General features: G+C 39.1%; 1 protein-coding gene and 1 long non-coding RNA gene across 4 annotated transcripts in view; one reads left to right on the plus strand and one right to left on the minus strand.

The window, feature by feature from the left end:
- The window catches only part of igsf3 (immunoglobulin superfamily member 3), a 132,956-nt gene that overhangs the window by 83,542 nt on the left and 28,130 nt on the right, over positions 1–21,284 (plus strand). The window contains exons 5-8 of one of the 3 annotated variants that reach the window (XM_062974950.1): positions 1,223–1,243; positions 1,789–2,178; positions 8,085–8,486; positions 13,833–14,237. In XM_062974950.1, the coding sequence (XP_062831020.1) occupies positions 1,223–1,243; positions 1,789–2,178; positions 8,085–8,486; positions 13,833–14,237 (1,218 nt within the window). The remainder of the gene's footprint in view (positions 1–1,222; positions 1,244–1,788; positions 2,179–8,084; positions 8,487–13,832; positions 14,238–21,284) is intronic. The other 2 variants (XM_062974952.1, XM_062974951.1) reach the window with 2 other exon arrangements.
- Positions 2,831–6,066, minus strand: LOC134297408 (uncharacterized). The gene is made up of 2 exons (XR_010004137.1): positions 3,446–6,066; positions 2,831–3,362 (listed from the first exon to the last, which is right to left on the minus strand). It is a non-coding gene; the product is annotated as an uncharacterized LOC134297408 (long non-coding RNA).

Below are 21,284 nucleotides of genomic sequence, written 5' to 3' on the forward strand. Positions count from 1 at the left end.
GTAGTGTCCATCATCATCAGTCGTGTTTATTTTTTTTAAAGACCAAACTATAACATATGCTAAATATTTGCTAAATATTTGCTGCACTAAAACCCTTCTTTCCATTTCAAATTTTCTCTGAGGCCTTAACTGTTTGTGGCGTGTGAAAAGTTAGGCCACTTAGGGTGAGTTTACACAGCTATATTTATTTTGGAAAATATCTTTATATGGCTATTCTGTCTCCCATGGGAAGGTATTTGAAGATCTGTTGATAAGAAGGCCTGTCTGTATAAGTAGAAAACAATTGGAGCACCTACAGGTCTTCTAGTCACAATGGCTACTAAGAGATTGAATCCACTTCTTTTCCCCTAAGTGTGTACTTGGTGAGAGTGAAAAAATCCACATTTACTGCTATTGCCACCAATATCTGTGGTTAAAAGACACAAATGGAGTAACTTGCCTAATATGATTTTTTGGGGGACATGTTTTTATCAGTTATTTCAGGAGTACTGTTTCAGCTATACTCTTCTCCACAGTCCTGTCTTTAGCAATTCCCTTTTTTGCCCTTCCTTTTCTCATTTTTCTTCCATCCTTTCATTTGTTCACTTCTATTTGTCTTTTCATTCTCTATGTGTTTGGCCTGCCAGTAGCTTTCTCTCTTCTCCCATTATCTTGGAACTCAGGTTCTTCTCTGATGCTTACTTTGAAAAGGAATTTATAATGAGACACTCCACATGTACATTATTTTTCTTCCTAAGTCTTGTTAGAAGCTTCTTGGAGCCTTTTGTCAAGTTATTACAGAGTGTTATTGTCAGCAGTGAAAATACGGTTTACATTTTTTTTGTTCCCAAAGGGCTTCTGCTTAGTTAGTAATACACTGGATAAACATGATCTACGCAGATTACTCCCCTGCCTGGTGAATTTAGATTAATTAAAAGTACCTACATATTTGGAAAACATGTACTGTAAGAATTGGACAAATTTGTGTGGGTTTTTTCTCTCTGCAACAAATCAAAGATTCTGGGTATGGTTTCTGGAGCTGGATTTTCCGATATATAAATTATTTATTATATATGTTTCTGCTCAGTTAACATGAATATCATGCCCTGTTTCTCCTTTACTTAAAATTAAGGTTCTGTTCTTTATTTTTATGACTTAATCTAATCATTGTTTCATTCTGTTTTGTTGTTGTTTTATGTTGTACTCTTTTTTGAATGGTGCTGTCCTCTCTTTGGCCTTTCAGTCAGTACTCACTCCAGTTTTGGTAGGATTTAATGTTTTTAAAAACATGTGTATATAAACTCAATACTTCTGTTTCTTGATGCAATCAATGGATGTAATCAAATTGGACACTTTACTCAGGTGCCAAGTCAAGACTTCTGGAATGAGTGAATTGTTTTTTTAAAAAAGCAGTGTTACTCAGCTGGTACACACTTCCAAATATTGAATTAAAATATGTACAACTAAAATGGAATGATCTTTCAAAATGACTCTGTGTATTTGGCATGGAAACACTGTTCCTGCCTTTCTACCTCTCTTGCAGAAAACTTTATATTTAATAAGCAACCGTGCTAGATTAACTTGCACCAAACACTATTTCTATTTGTGGTGCCCTATGGACAATGCCGATAAGCTAGACAGGGGCATTACAAATGGAGAGGTAGATGTGGGAGGGAAAATAATTTATGAGTATGAATTGTTTCCTTGTCCCAAGTTTTCATTAGGATTTTCTTATGTGTTCAGTGCTGTGACTCAGTTTCTTTTGGCGTTTGTGTGTATATATATGTGTGTATGTTCTGTTCCTCTTAGATATGGACATCAACGTCCGGCTAGAGACAGAGAAGAGGACATATACGGTGGGTGAGCCAGTGGAGTTTAGGTGCATTCTGGAGGTACAAAATGTTGCAAAGAGATACTTTTCCATCTCCTGGGCCTTCAACAGTTCCTTGATTGCTACCTTTGGAGCCAATGCTGTGCCCGTCCTTAACAACGAGTTTGCCCAACGTGAGTCTCTGGGACAGCTGAAAGTGGCCAAAGAGAGTGACAGTGTCTATATCCTAAAAATCTACCGACTCCGTTTGGAGGACAGCGGCAAATACAATTGTCGGGTGACAGAGCGCTTGAAGACAACAACCGGCGAATTTATTGATGGAGAAAGCAAACGGCCAAAGAATACACCCATCACAGTCCTGCCTCTGAGTAAGTAGAGATCTTGTGCATTCCTAAACATTATGTGGGTTTATGAGAGGCCCTGGGCTCTTGGGGCATGGGGCGAATATAAGACAAGAAGCATATGGGTCTGGCTGCTTCTTGGCTGTTTTCAAACACAGGGTGGCAGGCAGATCAAGTGTCTATGCCACTTCTCTGAAAAAGCTCAAAGCAATTTTTTACTAGATCAGATTGTCAACATCATGCAAACGAGTGATGCTTAATTCTCACAAAATTCAAACCATTTTAATAGAGCAAGATAAAGTGTTCCATACTTCAAAAGGGCTCTTCTGATTACATTATGTACATTTTATTTAAGGCTTTTACATAATAAAATTCCTTTATGTTGCTTTGGGAAGATTTGGAGACTTGGATCAGAATCTTTAGCACACTGACCAGGAAGCAAATCAGGGAGAACTTCTCCTACATTATGAATATTAACATTCATCTGATAAACTAAGGATAGGACTACATATTCCAATGCTTGTTTTCAAAGCCTAGTAGTTAAAGGTAATCACTAAAAGGATTCAGTTCAGATTTTTCGATTCAGTTCAGATCCTTCTTCTTTTTAATATGCTGAACATCAGACTTTGCTCCGAATCCAAAGCAGGAAATCACCTGTCAAAGACAGAACGCCACCAAATAGAGTAAAACTCAGTTTATTGAGGTTACAAAACTGAAAATGCCCGTAGGAAACAAAGGATTAGGCAAACACTTGACTTCAGTGTGAAAAGTAACAAAAACAGCTCCGTTTGAACTAAAACGGTTCAAAAAGGATAAACCGGATTAAACAGGAGTTTAATCCGGATTAAATCAAAAGTGCTTACTTCAGCCTGCAAATTTAGCAAACAAAAGAGGATTAACAGAAGGTCAGAATGAACACAATAAATTGGCAGCAGATTCCTCTCTGCTACTCAAAAGCTACAGATGAGTAAATCAGGCTGTTTACTCCTCCGTGCAACGAGCGAAATCCGGGTCCAGGCACATCAATCAGGGTAACGGCAGTCAGCAGGGTCTCAATCCGGTCCAAGGTCGAAAGCCAAGTGCAGACGTCTAGAATTCCACAAGTCCCACCGATAGCCACAGAAGGGATAATCCGGGGTCGAAGTCAGTCAGTCCAGCGTCAATCCAGAGTAGGTAATTAATGTCCGTCAAAAAGACGACGGAGGTCCAAGCTATTAAGATTAAACACAAGTTGCACAGAAAAACCCCACACAGTACCTCCCGCCGTCTATGCCCAGTGTCCTTAGTAACTTACGTATCCAGCAACGAATCACACCCGTCTTCAGGAAGTTCCCCAACAAGAGCCCAAGCGTTCGTCCAGATTACCTTGCCCAACGCAATTAGACATTGATCCTAAACCCCATTTTATCCCAGTTCAAGCTCATCATCGCTGTCAGCTGCCATCCTAATCCCAGGTGCCTCATCATCATCATCCTCATCAGAGCTAAAACACCTTTGACTACGCCCCACAGCATCCCCAGCTGTGGATCCCGCTCCATCCCTCCAGCCCGTCCATGGGTCTGATCCTGCAACCCGCCAATCACCTCCCATGCTTTCATTGCCGGTGACACCCAAATCCTCCCTCACACGAGTCCACTCCATGTCATCCTCCTCCGAGCTGACCATTTCTTCCTCCATTCCCTCGGTAAAACCCTCAAAAGAGTCCTCATCTGTTGGTTCTGCAAATAAGTCCCGGAGCCGTTTCCTTTCACGCTCCTCAAAAGAGTCTGACTCACGAGGAGTCTTACGACCCCGTCTCCTAGTATCGGAGCCAGAAGGCTCAACCATAACATCACCTGAGTTGTTTTTTTAATGCTCTGTTATGATGGTGTATCAATTACTTTCTCTAACTTTACAAGTCTTTTTTTAATTGAATAACTTATGAAAGCAAAAAGGTAGAGCCGTCTGACAAGAGGAATCCTGTTAAATTGGTCTAGTGGTTTGAGCATTCGACTATGATTTCATAGACTAGGATTTTAATTCCAGTTCAACCATGAAATCTACTGGATGATCTTGGGCCAGTCACACTCTCTCTGACTCAAAACAAGGCAATAGCAAAGCTCTTCTGGGAAAATATTGCCAAGAAACACCTGTGGAAATGGTTGCCTTAGGCTGGGTTACCATAGATCAAAAATGACTTGAGGGCACACACAACTATCTAGAAACCAGCTGATTTGAGACTGTTTCAGAGGGAACAGAACTCTCTACTCCTCTTTCCACTGTCCTACCAAAAACAATTTAGAGCAGTAGTTCTCAGTCTGGCGTCTCCAGATTATTTTGGCCTACAACACCCAGAAATTCCAGCCAGTTTACCAGCTATTACGATTTCTGGATGTTGAAAGCCAAAAACATCTGGGGACCCCATGTTGAGAACCACTGCTTTAGAGGCAACAAAAGCTTTTTTCATGCAATGCCTCAGTGATCCAAACTGTAACAGTGTGTGTGTGTGTGTGTGTGTGTGTGTGTGCCGCTGTTTCACCATGCACACCAGACACATAGAGGCTGAAATAGAATTAGACAGATATTACATTCGTACAAACACGGGCCTTAAAATAATAATAAAACAAAATCAAATCTTACTAGTTCCAGAAGTGGAGGCGGGGGTGAAGAGAAATAACTCCCAGAAGAATGCAAACAATAACAAGAATACCAGAAAATCAGGTTGCAAAGCATGGAACTTGATCTCATTTGAAATAAAGAAAAGTTGCTCCAGCAAATTGCGCAACTATTAATTCCCTCATATCCACCTTTTCAGCATTTATTTCTCCTAAGAGGAAATTAACTTACAAAAACAGTGTTAAACACTAAGTGATTTCTGATACTGTGACTTGGTTCAGTGATCCTTCCAAAAGAACCTAGTAAATTTATGCCCTTTTTGGGAGCTAGAGCTGTCACAAAATTAGTCTCCTTGCCTACAATTTAGATTTATGAGGAACTAAGTATCCATGCTGGTTAGGGAGCTATAGACCCCCACCTCAAAAGAAAAAGCCTTTCCAGACTTTCCTTGTTGGAAACCATACTATTCTAAGACTCACAGCAGCTGACTTGAGTCATTTAAGCAGTTGGTTCCAGTCACTCCTTCTTAACTCTCCAGTTGTAGGGATATTCAACAAGATCTCTCCAGCTTGTCTTAAAGGGACAGAGAATTCTTGGGAGAGGAAGTAATCCTTATGACAGGAGTGAGGATTCTTTGGTCCTCCAGATATTTTGTACTGTAACTCCTTTAACACATTAGCTGTTCTGTCTGGGGCTTCTGGGATTTGAAGTCCAAAAACACCTAGAGGATCAGAGCTTTCTACTTGTAGTAAATACAGTCATTGTGAGATAAGACTATACTTACCAATATGGATTGAGATAGTGAAGCTGTTATGAAAACACTGCCTGTCTTTGCCCATGGGCCTGCCAAAAGTAAAGATTTATGCAAATCAGCTTTATATTATTGCCCCATAATTCTAGCTTTATTGCTGTCACCTTGGTTGGATCCAATGATTGATTTTGTTTAAAAAGGAACTATTCTGAACTATTGTCCTTTCTTCATTGCTAGATCTCATACACTCCCAGATTCATGGGGCTTGGCTTTGTATTAATCAGAATTAACCTTTCAGTCCATTTCTACTTTCCGATGCTCTCTTCCTACACCATTATGTTTTAAAAAGCTATTCATTAGTGTTATCTGAACTGGCATAAAATATAGATTTATTGAATAAAAACGAAGGTAGCTGAAGATGTACATGCAAAATGTACATTCTTGTTCTCATCTCTTCAGAAGAGGCAGTTTGTTGCCAAACTATTAATTGATAGCAATATGATCCATCATGGTTTCTAAAATACAGTTTAGGAGTGAGGGAATACATGTGTATAATAGTAATTAAAACAATTAGAATACAATTACAAAACCCAGAATAAAATGGCAGAGTAATATAGAGCTGGTCCAGCTCATATAATATTGAGAAGGAACTGAGCAAATGAACAAGCTTTGCCTGGCAACACAGATACCTAAAGAAATGTGCAGTGCGACCTCCCCTCTTGGGAGGGGTGCCATAATGGAAAAGACCTGGTTTGTATTATTTTTTTTCTTCGCGTACTCTGTGAATGCACACTAATGGAGATACTGCACCTGCACGGGCTCCAGAGTACACTCGAAGAAACATGGTTACAGGTAAGCAACCTGTCCTTCTCCCACATCTCCAAAGGATGGTCTCAGAAGAGCAGTGGGTCTCAACCTGAGGTCCCCAGATGTTTTTGGCCTACAATTCCCAGAAATCCCAGCCAGTTTACCAGCTGTTAGGATTTCTGGGAGTTGAAGGCCAAAAACGTCTGGGGACCCCAGGTTGAGAACCACGGCAGAAGAGGAACTCAGCATACAGTCAAATTCAAGTAGCTGTTTTTACAGAGAACAAGGACTGATGGGTGATTGCCAGAAAATAATTCATTGTAATTTTTTATGCTATCCTTAATCAGTACATCTGAACTAGCCTTTTTTTTTTACATTGCTAAATGGAAAAGTGGAAAGCTTTCTATAAAAAAATACTGTATTATACATTACAGAAAATGTTGCAACTAGCACCCATGATCCCTGATCTCAAGTTTTAAGGCCTTAAAATAAAATTACCAAAGTTTTGAATTATACGTAAGCAGTCAGTGAAGTTTAAGGGCTGTTAGGAAAGTCCAATCAGTTTGGACCAACCAGCTCCAGTCAACTATGTAGAAACTACAGAACTAGTACAAATGTTTAACTTCAGAAGGGGATCTTTTCTCTGGTGACCTTCACATTGTGCAGTGACCTTTCCATGAGATGGTCACCTGCTACAGTTTTTCCTGCTTGATAGTAAAAATATGCCTAGTCCTAGGCAATTTTGGAAAGCAATTTTGGAAAGGGTTTTTTAAAATTAGCTTTACTGAAGTTTTAAAATGTTGATGTCCATTTTAACTGCTCTTACTGTATGTTGTGGAGCATTTTGTTATCTTTTTATGGTGAAATGCAGTCTGTATACAACATTAACAAATTTAAAAACCTCATTTGACATGGTTCTCCAGGTGATATTTCCTGGGTTTTCACAGACCTGTAGCCTGGGAGATGAGAAGATGATGATGATGATGATGATGATGGTAATAATAATAATAATAATAATAATAATAATAATAATAATAATAATAATAATAATGCAGCTTTATTTGCATCCTGCTACCATTTCCTCGAAGGGACTCAGGTCAGCTCACAGAAAGCACTCAATATACAAATGCAACAATATACAAAAAGATACAAATTAACAATAACATTAACCTGGTTCACTAAAAAGAGGAATAAAACCCCTAATAATTTGAAAGGATTTATAAAACCCAGCAGGCTATGAAAATAGCAACTGTATACAATATCAACCTCATAAAGTGCAGAAGTGAAGCAAATCACTAAGTCCTCGAATGTAGTGATTAAGGCCATAATCATTAAACATGGTCAAAGGAGTTTCTGGAAAACTTGAAGAGTAGGGGCTACCCTAATCTCTTTGGAGAGGGCATTTCAAAGCTGGGGAGCCACCACCCAGAAGATTCTCCCTCTCATCTCCACCAACCGCGTTTGAGACGGAGGTGGGATCGAGGAGAGGGCCTCCCCGGCAGATCTTAGCGATGGGGAGCAAAATATGTTATCCAAGGATTCTGAGGTCCTCTTGGAAAACTATTTTTGCTATTGTAGTGGCACTATTTGGAACTGGAATAATCAGTTAAATTATTTAATGTGTGCATCCATTTACTGCCAGCTAGTATCATCTGTTCCCTCCATATAACCCTCAAGCCTGAGCATATTGAAAATGTGAAAAAGAGTAACTAACAGGATGTATGTGTGAACTGGCCACTGCAGCCATTTTTATAATCACATATTCACTCCTTTACTGCAGAGACCAATATTTCAGTGGATGTGTCCAACAATGCCACGAGCGTTCTAGAAGGGGAGAGCCTTCGGTTTGGTTGCAGTGTCCGCACAGGGTTTAGACCCCAGAACAGACTCTCTGTCACTTGGCAACTTGTGGACAAGCAGAACCGTCGCAGTGACATTGTGCAACTTGACCGGGATGGCACCCTTCGCCCTGGGCCCTCTTACGCTGAGCGCAGTAGCTACGGTGGGATCCAAATGGAGCAGATACGGCCTGGGTCCTTCACACTAGAAATCTTCAACAGCCTCAAGGCAGATGAGGGCCATTACGAGTGTCGTATCACAGAGTGGACTCGTAGGCTTGATGGGGAGTGGCAGATGATTGGGGAGCGGCATAATGGCTCTACGGTATCCATCACTGCACTGGGTGAGTGTACAGAGTGCTGTTAAATTTATGTAATAATGGCAAGCATAGTGCTTTTGCATAGCCTGTAGATACTCCCCATCTTCAGTTTATTTGACATCACTGCCTTGATAGGAGAAGTAATTAAATATAGTTTAGTGGTTGTTGACTATGGATATAGAGGAGCCTTGTTGCCTTTGTACTGCTTTGCTTGCACTTTCCTCATATCTGCACATATCTATTTGGGAACTAAGCCTAAGATGAACCCAGAATTAAGAGGAAAAAAGAACTGATGCTACCTTCTTTGTCTTCACCCATCCACACTTTTCTCGTTAATTGTGAGAATGCGAATCATAGTCTGGTGACATAGTAGCACATACTGATTAGATAGAAGCTATCGCTTAGTATTACAGTGGATTCTTTACATGCAGATGGTCCCAAGTCCTTTTCATCTCCAGTTAAAGAGATTGTTTATCATCTAGTGCAGAGAAGATGAAGGATAATGCAGATGGTCCCTGTACCTGGGACCATTTTGAGAACTGAGTCATGACTCAGAACATATTAGAGCCAGAGCTTATCTTTGACATGCAGAATAATTTTCCTTGCTGGATTTTAGCCAAAGGAATTGGTCAACAAGAGGCTTTTGCAGTGCCACTTTCCATGACCCCATTCCTAAAGCACACCATGACTCCTGAGTATTTTTTTCTGAATCACTTTCTAGTCCTTTCCTAGGGCAACAGGTTGCTTTATCTCTTCTTCTGGCTGTTCTGTCTTTCAGTGTAAATGTCTTAGATGGTACATGATTGCCTTCCAGAGCTACGCCCACCATAGCTTTCTTTGTTGAAAAACTGTAAATTTGGAGAGACAAAATTTCAAGCTGAGTGTTGCATCTTGTTTGGAAAGTGAAGCCACTGTAACCTTCTAAAGGAGGTGTTTTTCCTCAAGTTTCTAAGTTCTTGCCAGAAAGTTTTTTATTGATGCTTTATGATTTTTGCTTCAGACCAATGTACACTTGTAGTCCTGTTCTGGAAGGAGGATACGAGTTATCTAAGCTATCTGGAAGTTGTCTTTAGTGGAAGATAAAAAGACTTGAAAAAACTTGATACATTGGCTGTGACATAGCAATTATCATTGCATAGCTTTTGATAGAACTCGAAAAGAGTTCTCTACTTGATGAGTTCAGAAAAAACTTATTGACCATTGTATGTGTTGTATTTTTGAAGGCAGCTGCATTGGGGGTCAATTTACACAATTTCTCTGGACCACTTGATTGCATTGTTTTACTGAACCTGCTACCCAAAAGTGACTTCTTGTTTCTTGCTTCCTGTTTTTTGCAGCTGCTTCAGTACATTTTGGGCTCCAGGTGGAGTTTGGGGACATTTTTTGAGCAAATGATGTAAAAACATGAGGTGGGAGACTTGGAAGTTTGGAATTGCTTGCAAAGGACTTGTTTGGGCTACAATTTTAGCCTATTCTTCACACTCCTCTTATGGAATAAAACTGCAGATTAAGAATTTGTCATTTTTATTGCGTTATCCTGATTTGATTTTTGGAGTTTACAAAACTGCCACAAATCACTTTAATGGATATTGAGAAATACTGGCAACCTGCCTTACCCCTACATTAAGATATATAGTTATCAGTGATATCTGGAGTTCTGTTGGATTAAATGTGTTCCATAATTATCTCTAGATTGACTGAAGTAGATATTTTAAGCCAATCAACTCTGAAGCAAAACCTGCTACAACAAATAGTATTGGCATTCTGAGGAAATGTAAAACTGTGTATTTTCCATAAAATACACAGTACATTTCCAGTACCCTAAATATTTATTGTATTTAGCATATTTTGTCTTAAATGCTATATGGTATATGTCATGGAAAAATTGGAGTGGAAAAATAGAGCATCTCAATTTTTTTCCAAAACAATATTCTACTCCATATCTCTGGCTATATCTCCTGTATCTTTCTGAAATATGCATTGCCATCCCTTGCCTAGTCTGATTTGGAAAAGGGACATCAGCATATTTGTTTTAGATTGGGGTTGCAGAATTAACTGCTTGTTCTGATCTTTATACTAGGCTTATTGTTTTTTGTTTTGTTTTTCTTGATCGCCAGCTAGAGAATTTATAAGAATATGAGGTTGAATCCAAGATGAAATTAGATCCCAGTGAAATCAATGTATTGTGTTCACTGACCTTTCACAAAAGTGCACCCAAAGCTCAACCCAATTCATTGCAAAACAAAATTGATTGTTTTCTGATGGGCATATATTTCTAGTTCATGTTTTTCTTATACATGTGAAAGTAACTTAGTTCCTAAATGCATGTTTCTTTTATATCTGTAGTGTAGATGTAGAGGAGGCCCTTCCAAGTGAGGATCAATTGTCAAGAGTTAGTAGTTGGGAACTCAAGCAACCACTAGAATAAGTAAACAAGTGGCACACATCTCTGTTTGTCTCAAATGTCCCTTATTTGTGCCTATTATAGACATCCCAGACATAGTGGTCTGCAAAAGGGGGGAATTAATATCTCTGGTCTTAGACTAGCATTTTCACTAATATGGAAAGAGCAAGAAGTCTCAGTTGTTTAGAGCAGCTGCAAAGCCCTTCTGAGACAAGACCCTATTCATTCCCCAAAGTATTAGAATCACCAGGGATTAGAGCAAATTATGCATTCTCAGGACAGCAAAATATGTTGGCCCTTTGAGATAAGATCCCATGTGAGCCAGAAGGGAGGATCCTGCATAAAAAGCACATGTTGCCCAAGAAATTGCAGTCTGTCTCTAGTATACATTAGTTTGGATGGAATATAGGAGGGCAGTATGACACAAAAAATCCATAGCAAAATAGAACAGTAAGACCTTCACTTCTGCAGGGCTTAGGAGTGCAGGACATTTGCAAAAAGTGGTGCGCCCCCTCTCCAAATAGTAATTAACATGTTAAAAAGTACCTGTACTGGAAGAGTGTCTGTGGCTGACCACCCTTGCATGTCCTCATGCACTCACTCATGTGGGAGGAAAAGGGATGGAATGTGGAAACAGGAGAAAGAAGACACACATCCATTCTCTTCTCCGCCACCTGCATGGATGAGAAACATGCATGTTTTTCTTCCGTCCATGCAAGGGAGTAAATGTGTGCATCTTTCCTCCTCCCATCCTATCCTCTTTCTCCCGTGTGACTGAGCAAAGGAAAGTGCACAAGGCTGGAGCTAAACACCCCGCCAGTTTGATTTCCTCCAAGCAACAGTTGTGTTGTTGAAATCCCTCCAGCAACGGAGGCAGCAGCACATGCAGTAATTAATGGGTAGCCAGATCCATAGATGCTTAACCTGCCAGTGTGTAGGGACAACTGTATTAGAATCAGGCAGTGGAAGACAGAACTTAATGATCTGCATGCTGTTACATTATGCTCTGCAGTTTCTTTGAAAGAAAAGGAAGAAATTGGGTTTCCCCTGCATTTAGATCCGATTCATATGCCTGAAGGCCGCATCCCACAGTAAAGGAGACTGTAAAGATATAATTGGGCTGTTAAAATGCATGTTTGAAGTAAGTCTGGTACTGTAAGCTGCCTCTCTGTAAGACTATCGAGAAACTATGTGTCAGCTCCTCTGAGCTTCTTGAGCAGAGAGAAGGGTATATAAAAAGTTAAATAAGAACCTTAGCAACTTCAAAAGCTTTCTCGTTCTGCTAGAAAATTCCTCAAGGAAGCCAGCAAGCACTGTGCTGTTGAGTATTACTAAAAGTGTAGAACAAGAAATTGGGATGTTACTTTGTTCCTCATCTTTTTCTGTTACTAGTTCATAACATGATTGATTTCTAAAAAGATACAGCTAAAAACATAAGTTATCATATCAAAGCAGGATTAAATGAAATATAAGGCAAACTAGTTTAGAACAATGTAGAGATCCATTGGTAAGGAGGGGAGAGCCTTAGAGTATTATAGAATTGTAAGAGCAGCTTGTTTATTGAAAGCAGCTAAAACTTTACCAGAGACCATTGGGCAGCCACCATTCATTCATCTGACTTCCAGTTTCCAAGTGGAGCTTTGTATATGTTTGCTTACATGCAGGGAGAGAATTGTTTAGGATGTAATTTTGGCATGAACTTTTCAAATTCAGTTCTGTCTAGGGGGGACTTGTGTCCATATTCTGCGGTACCAAAACAAAAGCCTCCAAGAGTTGTGTTTAAAGCAGGTAAGGTCAGAGATTACATCATACAGAAATTTAACTCTCAATGTAGAGGGAGAATGCTTACTCTTTGCCCTCCCTTAGTCTCTTCCTCTTCTCCTGCATAATCATTAAACACATTTCGAAAAGGCTTTAATCCCAAAGATTGACCTGTTTTTACTGTAATTACATGGGCCGGAGCTCTGCCATCGTGACGTCCTTTGATGATTAGAAGCCCTGAGCCCCTTGCTGTAAGTGTGCCGAGATTGCGGTAGCAGCTCTGAGGAAAGGCAAAAGCTAATCTGCTTGTTGCAATTAATGTCCCAGCTGCCTGGCATTGTTAATTAAAATCTTCTTTCGTTCAAGAGGTAGAGTCTTTTTGAACAACACAAGCAACTACTTTAACAGTGGGCCAAGAGGGTCAGACAAATTGAACGGTCACTTGGCCTCTAAGTACATAGAAGGGTAGGACAGCAATGTAGTTCTCTCAGTAGCTTTATGTTGTGTTTTCTAGCAGGGAGATCATGTAATTTTTGCAGTATTTGCAATTTCACACTGTGGCTCCAAAAGGAAAATAGGAAAACTGTATTCCAGGTGGATAAACACAATTTAAACCATGATTCTGAGTCTGTAAGACCTGCCTGAGCAAGGCTATTGGTGATAGAATGGTTTGGAGGTTTCTCATTCATGAAGTTGTCATAAGTCAAAGTCGACTTGCATTGCGCTTGCATGCACTGATTTCATCTGTTGTCTTCATAGCAGTGGAATTCAATGACCCAGACCCAAACCCTGACTCAGGCAGTTGCAGTCTTGTTATAAATGTGTGCTGTCTTGTTCTTAGAGTGTAAAATTATGAGGACCATGAAGAATCGAGCAAACTGCTGTTCACTACATGAAACATGATCTCCCTATACCACGCAACTATTTATCCTTAGTATTTTATAGTTACCTTATGAAAAACAGCCAGGGTACTGTACACCCGAATATGATAGTAAGAGCAATAATGTCATCATAAAAACAACAATACCAGCAATAGATTATGAAACATTAAAATCCAACACACATTAAAGTCATTTGTCCTATTTTGTGTCCAATGGTTCAATTTTGCAGTTAGGAAACAACTTTCTTACGGTGACTACATAAGTTCATTTAAATTGTGAACATCTTCCCTTACTGTGTCTGTTTCTTTTCTTTTTTAATGGCAGATGCTGGCTTTGCAGTTACAGCCATCTCCCGTACACCTGGAGTGACTTACAATGAATCATTTGATTTGCAATGCATCATCAAGCCACATTACCCATCATGGGTTCCAGTGTCTGTGACCTGGCGTTTTCAACCAGCTGGCAGCACTGAGTTTCACGATCTGGTTACCTTCACTCGGGATGGAGGTGTTCAGTGGGGTGACAGGTACACTGGGTTCCGTACCCGGACTGCCATTGAGAAATCGGAGTCCAGCAATAACGTGCGCCTGAGCATCAGTAGGGCCAGTGACACAGAAGCAGGCAAGTACCAGTGTGTGGCAGAGCTCTGGAGGAAGAACTACAACAGCAGCTGGACACGACTAGCAGACAGAACCTCTAACCTGTTGGAGATTAGAGTCTTGCGGCCTGGTAAGTCTACTATTGGCAAGACACTATCTGATGAGATTTTTGGAGTTTTAAATTATTTTTCTCTTTCTCTCTCTTGTCTCTCTCTTTTTTAATGTTCAAATTTACTGACTTTTGTGATCGGGTGCTGTAAGGAACACAGTCTTTGTTTCCTTGTTTGCGTTTTATGTTGCAAGTACTTGTTAAGATATAGGCACTAGTTAAGTAGCTTCTTTTTCAGGCTATTTGAGTTTCTTGGTAGTTGTTGTGGGCTTTTAAATGGTTTTTGATTTATGCCAACCCTATGTTAACCTTACCATGGGAGTTTGTTGGTTGTCCAGATGCGGTTTGTCTAAGGCTAAGCACATGACTTGCCCAAGGTCACTGACTGGGTTTCCATTACTAAGCAGGAATCCAAACCCTGGTCTCAAGAGTCATATACAGGTTTTAAATAAATACCTCTATGTGTGGGATAGAGAGTGAGACTGCATTCAGAAGTGCTATCACAAGAGAGCCGGAGCATGCAAGTACCTTTTGAACATATAGCTGATCCCTTTACTATGACTGAGCATTTACAAGAGTGAACTGAGCAAACTTAGTTGAATCCTAGAAATATATGTTAAGAGGGACTTTCTGTTAAAGAACCAAACCTGTAAATAGCATCCCAGTCAGCCCTTAACAAAAATACACCCCACTGTAATATTATGGTCACTTAAGATTGTACGGTCAAATTCTTGGTGGCTTGTTCATTAAAGGTTTAGGAGAATGTTGCTTAAAGAAGCTAAAAAAATTAGCCAATATTTTATAACTAAATTCCAAAATCAGTCAGTAATTCTGTTTATTTCATGTTCTATCAGATATCAGTAGGATATTATTTATGTACTGGTTCATTTACATCTCTCAAGCTAGACTTGTACATATATCTAAATTACGTTATTTTGTATTTTGGTTGTTTTTATGGTTTTATTTATCAAAATGATTTCTTATTTCATATTTTGACTATGGATTCTCTTCCTGCTTCCTGACCTTTTATTATGTAATTCATGCAGGAGTGTCTGTAAAGAGAAATCATTACATAAATAAATTCATCATTAAAAACTATAAAGGACTAAAAAAAGCAAGCAGAAGCCGCGTCTTCACATCTCAGCTGCAACATCTGGTAATGAACAGAAATAATTGGACAAAAATAATCAAGAATTCATTTATTCTAAAGTTGCATAGTGTCCAGGATCACAGACATAGTGGCTGGATTGAATGAAATACTTAATTATGATTTAGTGTCATGTACACAAACAAAGGTCCATAGTCTTCCCTCTTGTCTTTTGGTTTATCCTCTAGTTGATGGGAGTCTGTAACTTCCTTTTTGGTTAGCTTGTTATTACAATATTTAGTGTCAACTGTGGTTTTGGGAAATACACTAGCTTCATAATATACAGCTTCATGTTGTATTATTTTTCTTACTCAAGAATATGCATCAATGCTGCCTTCTTTCTTTCTTTTTCTTTTTTCTTTTTTCTTTTGGGTGGGGGAGTGCAATCTATGTCTTCCCTAGCTTGGTTACATCGGACTTCGTTGTATATTGTGTGGACCTGATAGAAGAGATACCCCAAGACATCTAAAGTGCCACAGTTGCTCACTTTCTACTTTGAAGTATAGTTGAGGCTTGACCTTGATTTCATTGGTTTTTGACATAATTAATGACTGGATTCTGATATATAGCAACAGGTTATTAAGACATAATTGAACATTTCTGATCTTGTAAACATGTTGAAAGAGAGATGATAGAGAAATTGGTGTTCAGGTGCACAGTGTGCAAACCAGGGGCTACATGCAGCTTGCAGGCTTTTCCAGGGGTCAAAAATCGCCCCTAAATGTCTTCTGGGGTAATGGGAGCAATTTCATCACACATTTGATCCTTTTCAGAAAATTTTAGACTTAAGGGGAGACCTTTCTCTAAAACAGATCATGAACACAAAATTTATTTCTGTTGCTGCAACTGTTCTCCTAAAACCCAAATGACATTGGGAAGGCAGAAACATGGTAAGCAAGCCCGCACACTCTCTCATGGGAATTTGAAGGGTATTGTTTTGATTAAAAAAAAAAAAACCTAGTGCAGAGTGTCTGGGGAGCTAACACGGCTCTAGACTTATAATTGCCCAACCCTATTTTATTGTTGTCACTGTAGTTCAGCGTTATGCTGGAATGAGATTTCTCCCTCAAAGAAAAGGAAACTGAATTCATTCCAGTTAGAATGTCTTGTTTTCATGTTGGGCATATTCCTTATGATGTAATTTGATCATGATCTTTCAAGGGTAGAGTGACTACAGAGACTTATTCTGCATCCAGATGCAAGGGTTTACTTGATGAGCCTTCCCCATGGCACGTTTCTCCCATTAGCCCTCAATGTGTGCCTTTTCAAAGACCACAAACCTCCAGTTAGAACACTCAAGTGCCAGGGCTTCCCAGTTCTCTGGGTTTATTTCACATTTTTAAAGGTTACCTTTAAGCTCACACTTAGATTTCTTTTACTGTCCACCAACATTCCATTTTCCATTCTTGAGCTTAGAATAAAGTAACTGTTCTGGGAGACCATGATTGGGCATTTGGACAACATGATCAGTCCAGTGAAATCAATGGTAAAGAATCATCTCTTCAGTACTGGTGGTCTTGGCTTCTTCCAGAACGCTAACATTTGTCCATCTGTCTTCTCGAGAGATTGGCAGAATTTTTCAAAGGCAAAGTTGTTGTAATTATTTCAGAAGTCGGGAATGAAGCTTGTAGACGGTCCATGTTTCGCAGACATACAATAAAGTTGGAAGGACAATAGCTTTATAAACATGCATATGTTATCCCTATGGATGTCCCAATCCTCAAACACTCTCTGCTTCATTCGAAAAAATGCTGTGTTCACAGATTTCAGACGGTGTTGTATTTTAGCATCAATGTCGACTTTTGTAGAGAGGTGACTGCCTAGGTAGTGGACATGGTCAATATTTTTGAGAGTTACACTGTTAAGCTCTATTTCTGGCATTGCAGTGGGATTGGTTGGTACCTGCTGCTGGAGCACTTTAGTTTTCTCAATGTTTAGTGAGAGCCTAAGCTTTGGAAGATAATCATACTTGGCCACGAGTGATAGCCTATGATGATGATGCCTTTAGTATGGGATCAGCCACCTCAAGAAGAACTCCTCCATTATTTTTTGAAGAAACTGAAGTTAAGAATGGATTGTTTCTAGTCAACTAATACATTTGGGGTGGGAGTTAGGGTAAAAGACTTTGTTAAAAGATGCACTTCCACTCTTTTTTGTTCTTCATTGATAACCTAATCCTGCTACAAGATATTTCAGGACATGGTCAGTGCTGCATGCTTAAGCAGACATATCTGAGGAGCTCAGACAAGTACAGTAGACAAACTTGAAGGACTGAGCACATGACAAACGGTGGTGTGACAGACTTTTGAGCTGAGATATTACTCTATGACCCCTGGCAAGGAAATCAGTTGGATGTTTTGTGCTTGTGTCAGATTGCTACAAATCATGCTTGTATTAGTGCACTTAAATTTCCATAGGTGAACTAGATTAGGATTTGGTAAGAACCATGGATGGGAAGATGCTGTGTAAACAATACAACTCAGGATGCTGTAACCTTTGCTTCCTTTGTTTTGTTTCAAAGGAAATACTTGTCCTGGCCAATTTCCTTCATCTAAAAATGTTACTGTCTCTTTTTTTTCTGTAAACTTGAAACCTGAAATCTGCTTCAAACATACAAGTTTTCCATCTAGAGAACAGTTTTCATAGAATAAATGCAAAACATCATGTAATTTGCTGCATCCCATTTTTTCTTGCATATCTCTGTAGAAATGGGGTTTGTCTGAAGTAACTTAAATTCTTCGTGAGTTGCCTAATTTGCCATTTTTCAGAGCATTTCAGGACATGACTAGTGCTCCATGTTAAACCAGACACATTTGAAGGTCTCAGACAAGGACAGTAGACTCACTTCAGGCGAACAGTAGCAATGTTAAATATTTTGATCACTGATAAAGACTGCTGTTAAATTCCGTAGGGATTATTCTTGTGGATCCATGTGTAACAACTGAAAGATCAAAACACCACCTCAAAATGCTTGTACTTCACCTGTTAGCCTGAGCTCCCAACTCATGATCAATATTACCCAAACAAGTAAATTTACCATCAGCACTCCTCTTAAGTACTCTTATTAATGGAATCTTGGGCATTTAACATGGGATACTGAAAAGGTTCTATCATTTATTTATACCGTGTTATTAATATAAAACATAGTATAGATATGTACACTCCCTCAGGGAAAAAACATGGGTTTTCTATCATCTAGGCACATAGCTTATCCATTATTTTACATGTAAGACATCATATAGTTTACATTCTGTGAGCATCTTGATTAATATTTTCTTTGTATCTTAGCAGCATTCACTAAACAGCTGTAAGGAACTGAATCTTTATATGTCTTCTGTATTTAAATGAACAGGCATTGCAATTAATTGTGTCATCTTACATATGTAATAGATAAATTATATGGTACATAAAGTTTATAATGCTATAAGCCCATTGTATTGATAATTAGACTGCAATATTTGAATTAGAAATTATATAAACAATCTGGCTTTGGGAAGTTGGGAGCTCCAACCTCTATTTGTTCAATCAGAGACAGATCTAACAAATCTCAATTAACATCAGTAATGATCTTCCCTTCCATCGAGAATGTCTCTCCACCCAATTTTGGCTGCCTGCCAACAAATGAGAGCAGCAGATTGCATCAGCCATCATATAAATGTAACCTTTTCATACAAATGCAGTGCACCTCTTTAATTGTTTCATTGTGTGTTGATCATTTGTTTATTATTTTTGCATTAGCCATTTTCTGTCTTACCTATTTATCTTAAGTTGAATGACTTTATGCCCAGAAGCTAGCTAATGAGTATACTTTTAATATCCTGTCCGACATACAGACGTCCTACATTATACTTTCAATCAGCTTTTCTCAACCTTTCTACCCTGGATGAACTTTTGAAATAATTTTCAGATCTAAAGGAACCCCTTCATACAAATTATTATGCCTACAGCTCAAAATAACAGGTCTCTGTCAATGTCAACTTCTAACAGAGCCTTTAGCAACCTCTCGTAGAACCCTAGTGTTCTAGGAAACCTTAGTTGAAAACCCCTGCTTGGAATAAATATACTTACTAGACTCTAGGAACGTAGCTTTTCCATATACTGAATTAGCTCTCAGTCTGTAATAATTGCCTCCACATAACAATTCTGTTTTCCAAAATTAAATTTTCCTTCAGTCCTCAAATTCACAGCACTACAAAGAGAGAGAAAGACAGGCAGGCAGGCAGATATTGAAAATAGCTCAAACGTAGGACTTTTCTGATTGTTGTGTTGGCATTCCCTTGGTAACTTCACCTGCCCCTTTTCTCTGGATGCCTTAATTGTGTGTGTGTGTGTGTGTGTGTGTGTGTTAAGATTCCCCCTCCCTGAAATTTTCAGTTACTGCAATGCTAAAAATGTGGGGACTGAAGGAAAATTGGCAAGCCAAATCAAATTGAAAATTGGCTAAACGTGGTCTTCCATATATCACTCAAATTAACCCCTATGTGAAGGATATGGACTGTGTTTAAGGCAGAGACATGTTAGTCTGAAAAGCTCTGAAAACTATGGGTTAGTGAAGAGGTATGTTGAGTGGAACTGTAGTAAATAGCAAAATGACTAGATGCTGTGGGTTAGGGAAGGGCAAATACTTTCAAGAGAGGCCATCATCAGATTCATGTCTCAGAGAACAATTTTCCAAGCTAATTCAACTTTTGGATCAGTTAATTTAAGAACTTCTATGGGTCGGCTGCTTCCTGTATTACTGTTTACCTGAAGATGTTTAATTCACATCCTGCTGCCCTATAATATATATGCCATATATATGCCAAGTTGATATAACTGTGCTCAAAATAACTAAAGAAACATGAAATGAGTAGGTATATACAAACAACCATAATAATGGGACCAGTAACTTCTGTTTCCAGATGCTGCAAAGACTTCGAATTGACAGCCATGACATCAGTGGAGGAAAGAGGTAGCTGATGAGAACCACAACCCTTTTCTCAATCTCCAAGAGACCCAATAATGGTTATTATGTGAGGGATAATTTCAAGATCCCTTTTGATTTCTATCGCAATGCACCATCTAGACATTGAATATATTCTGCCAGCTTTCTCATTTCCTAGCCCCGCGCAGTTTGCCAGTGTCCTTGCATGATACGCTTCTGTCCAAGAGCATTTCTCTTTGGGAGTACAAGTCAAATTCTACCCATAATATTATGCAAAAGTGCTCTGCTTTGCTCAGTAAGGGATCAGTACATCAAAGAAGTGGAATAAACATGAAACAAGGAAAGCTTCGTGATTGAGAAACTCTGTGCTTGTTATGGCTGGGTGAATTTGAATAGTTGTATCTGAAGGAGCTGCCTAAAATAGCAGGGTCATTTGAGTCCATGGGCTTTTGTTTTTTGTTTGTTTGCCATAAGAATACCTATTTTCTCCAAATAAAGATATCTAAGGGTTTGAAAAGTTTCTTTTAATCAAAAAGTAGGTTTGATTGAGGTTACGTATAATTTTCATAGTAGCATTTAATAGAATTGGAGGGAGCAGAAAGGCTTCCTTTACAAAAGAAGCAAATTGTGAATTCAGTCTATTTCATTTAGGTAACCGCAAGGCATGGCTGTAGTAAGCAATGAATGAAGGCCAGCAGTTCCATGTGCCTCAACTCAAATAAATGAGAGAAAGGCTTCTGGTGGTGGAATACATTTCTTTGAAGGATACCGAAGTACATATTGTCCTTACTCTTCAGCTAACCCTTTCGCAGCAGGAAAGGTCAGATTGCTGAATGAGGCTCCTCTGAAGGAAGGTCCACTCTCTAGCCTTCCTTACAGCCAGTTAACTAAGCCTCTTGCAAAGCTCCATAAGACCTTGCTGAACATTTTCTTTTCAAACCATCCAGACATTTACATGTTCTTTATCAGTGTTAGTTAGGCTTCTTTCTTTTTATCA

The sequence above is a fragment of the Anolis carolinensis genome, chromosome 3 (assembly GCF_035594765.1).
Source record: "Anolis carolinensis isolate JA03-04 chromosome 3, rAnoCar3.1.pri, whole genome shotgun sequence".
Lineage (NCBI taxonomy): Eukaryota > Metazoa > Chordata > Lepidosauria > Squamata > Dactyloidae > Anolis > Anolis carolinensis.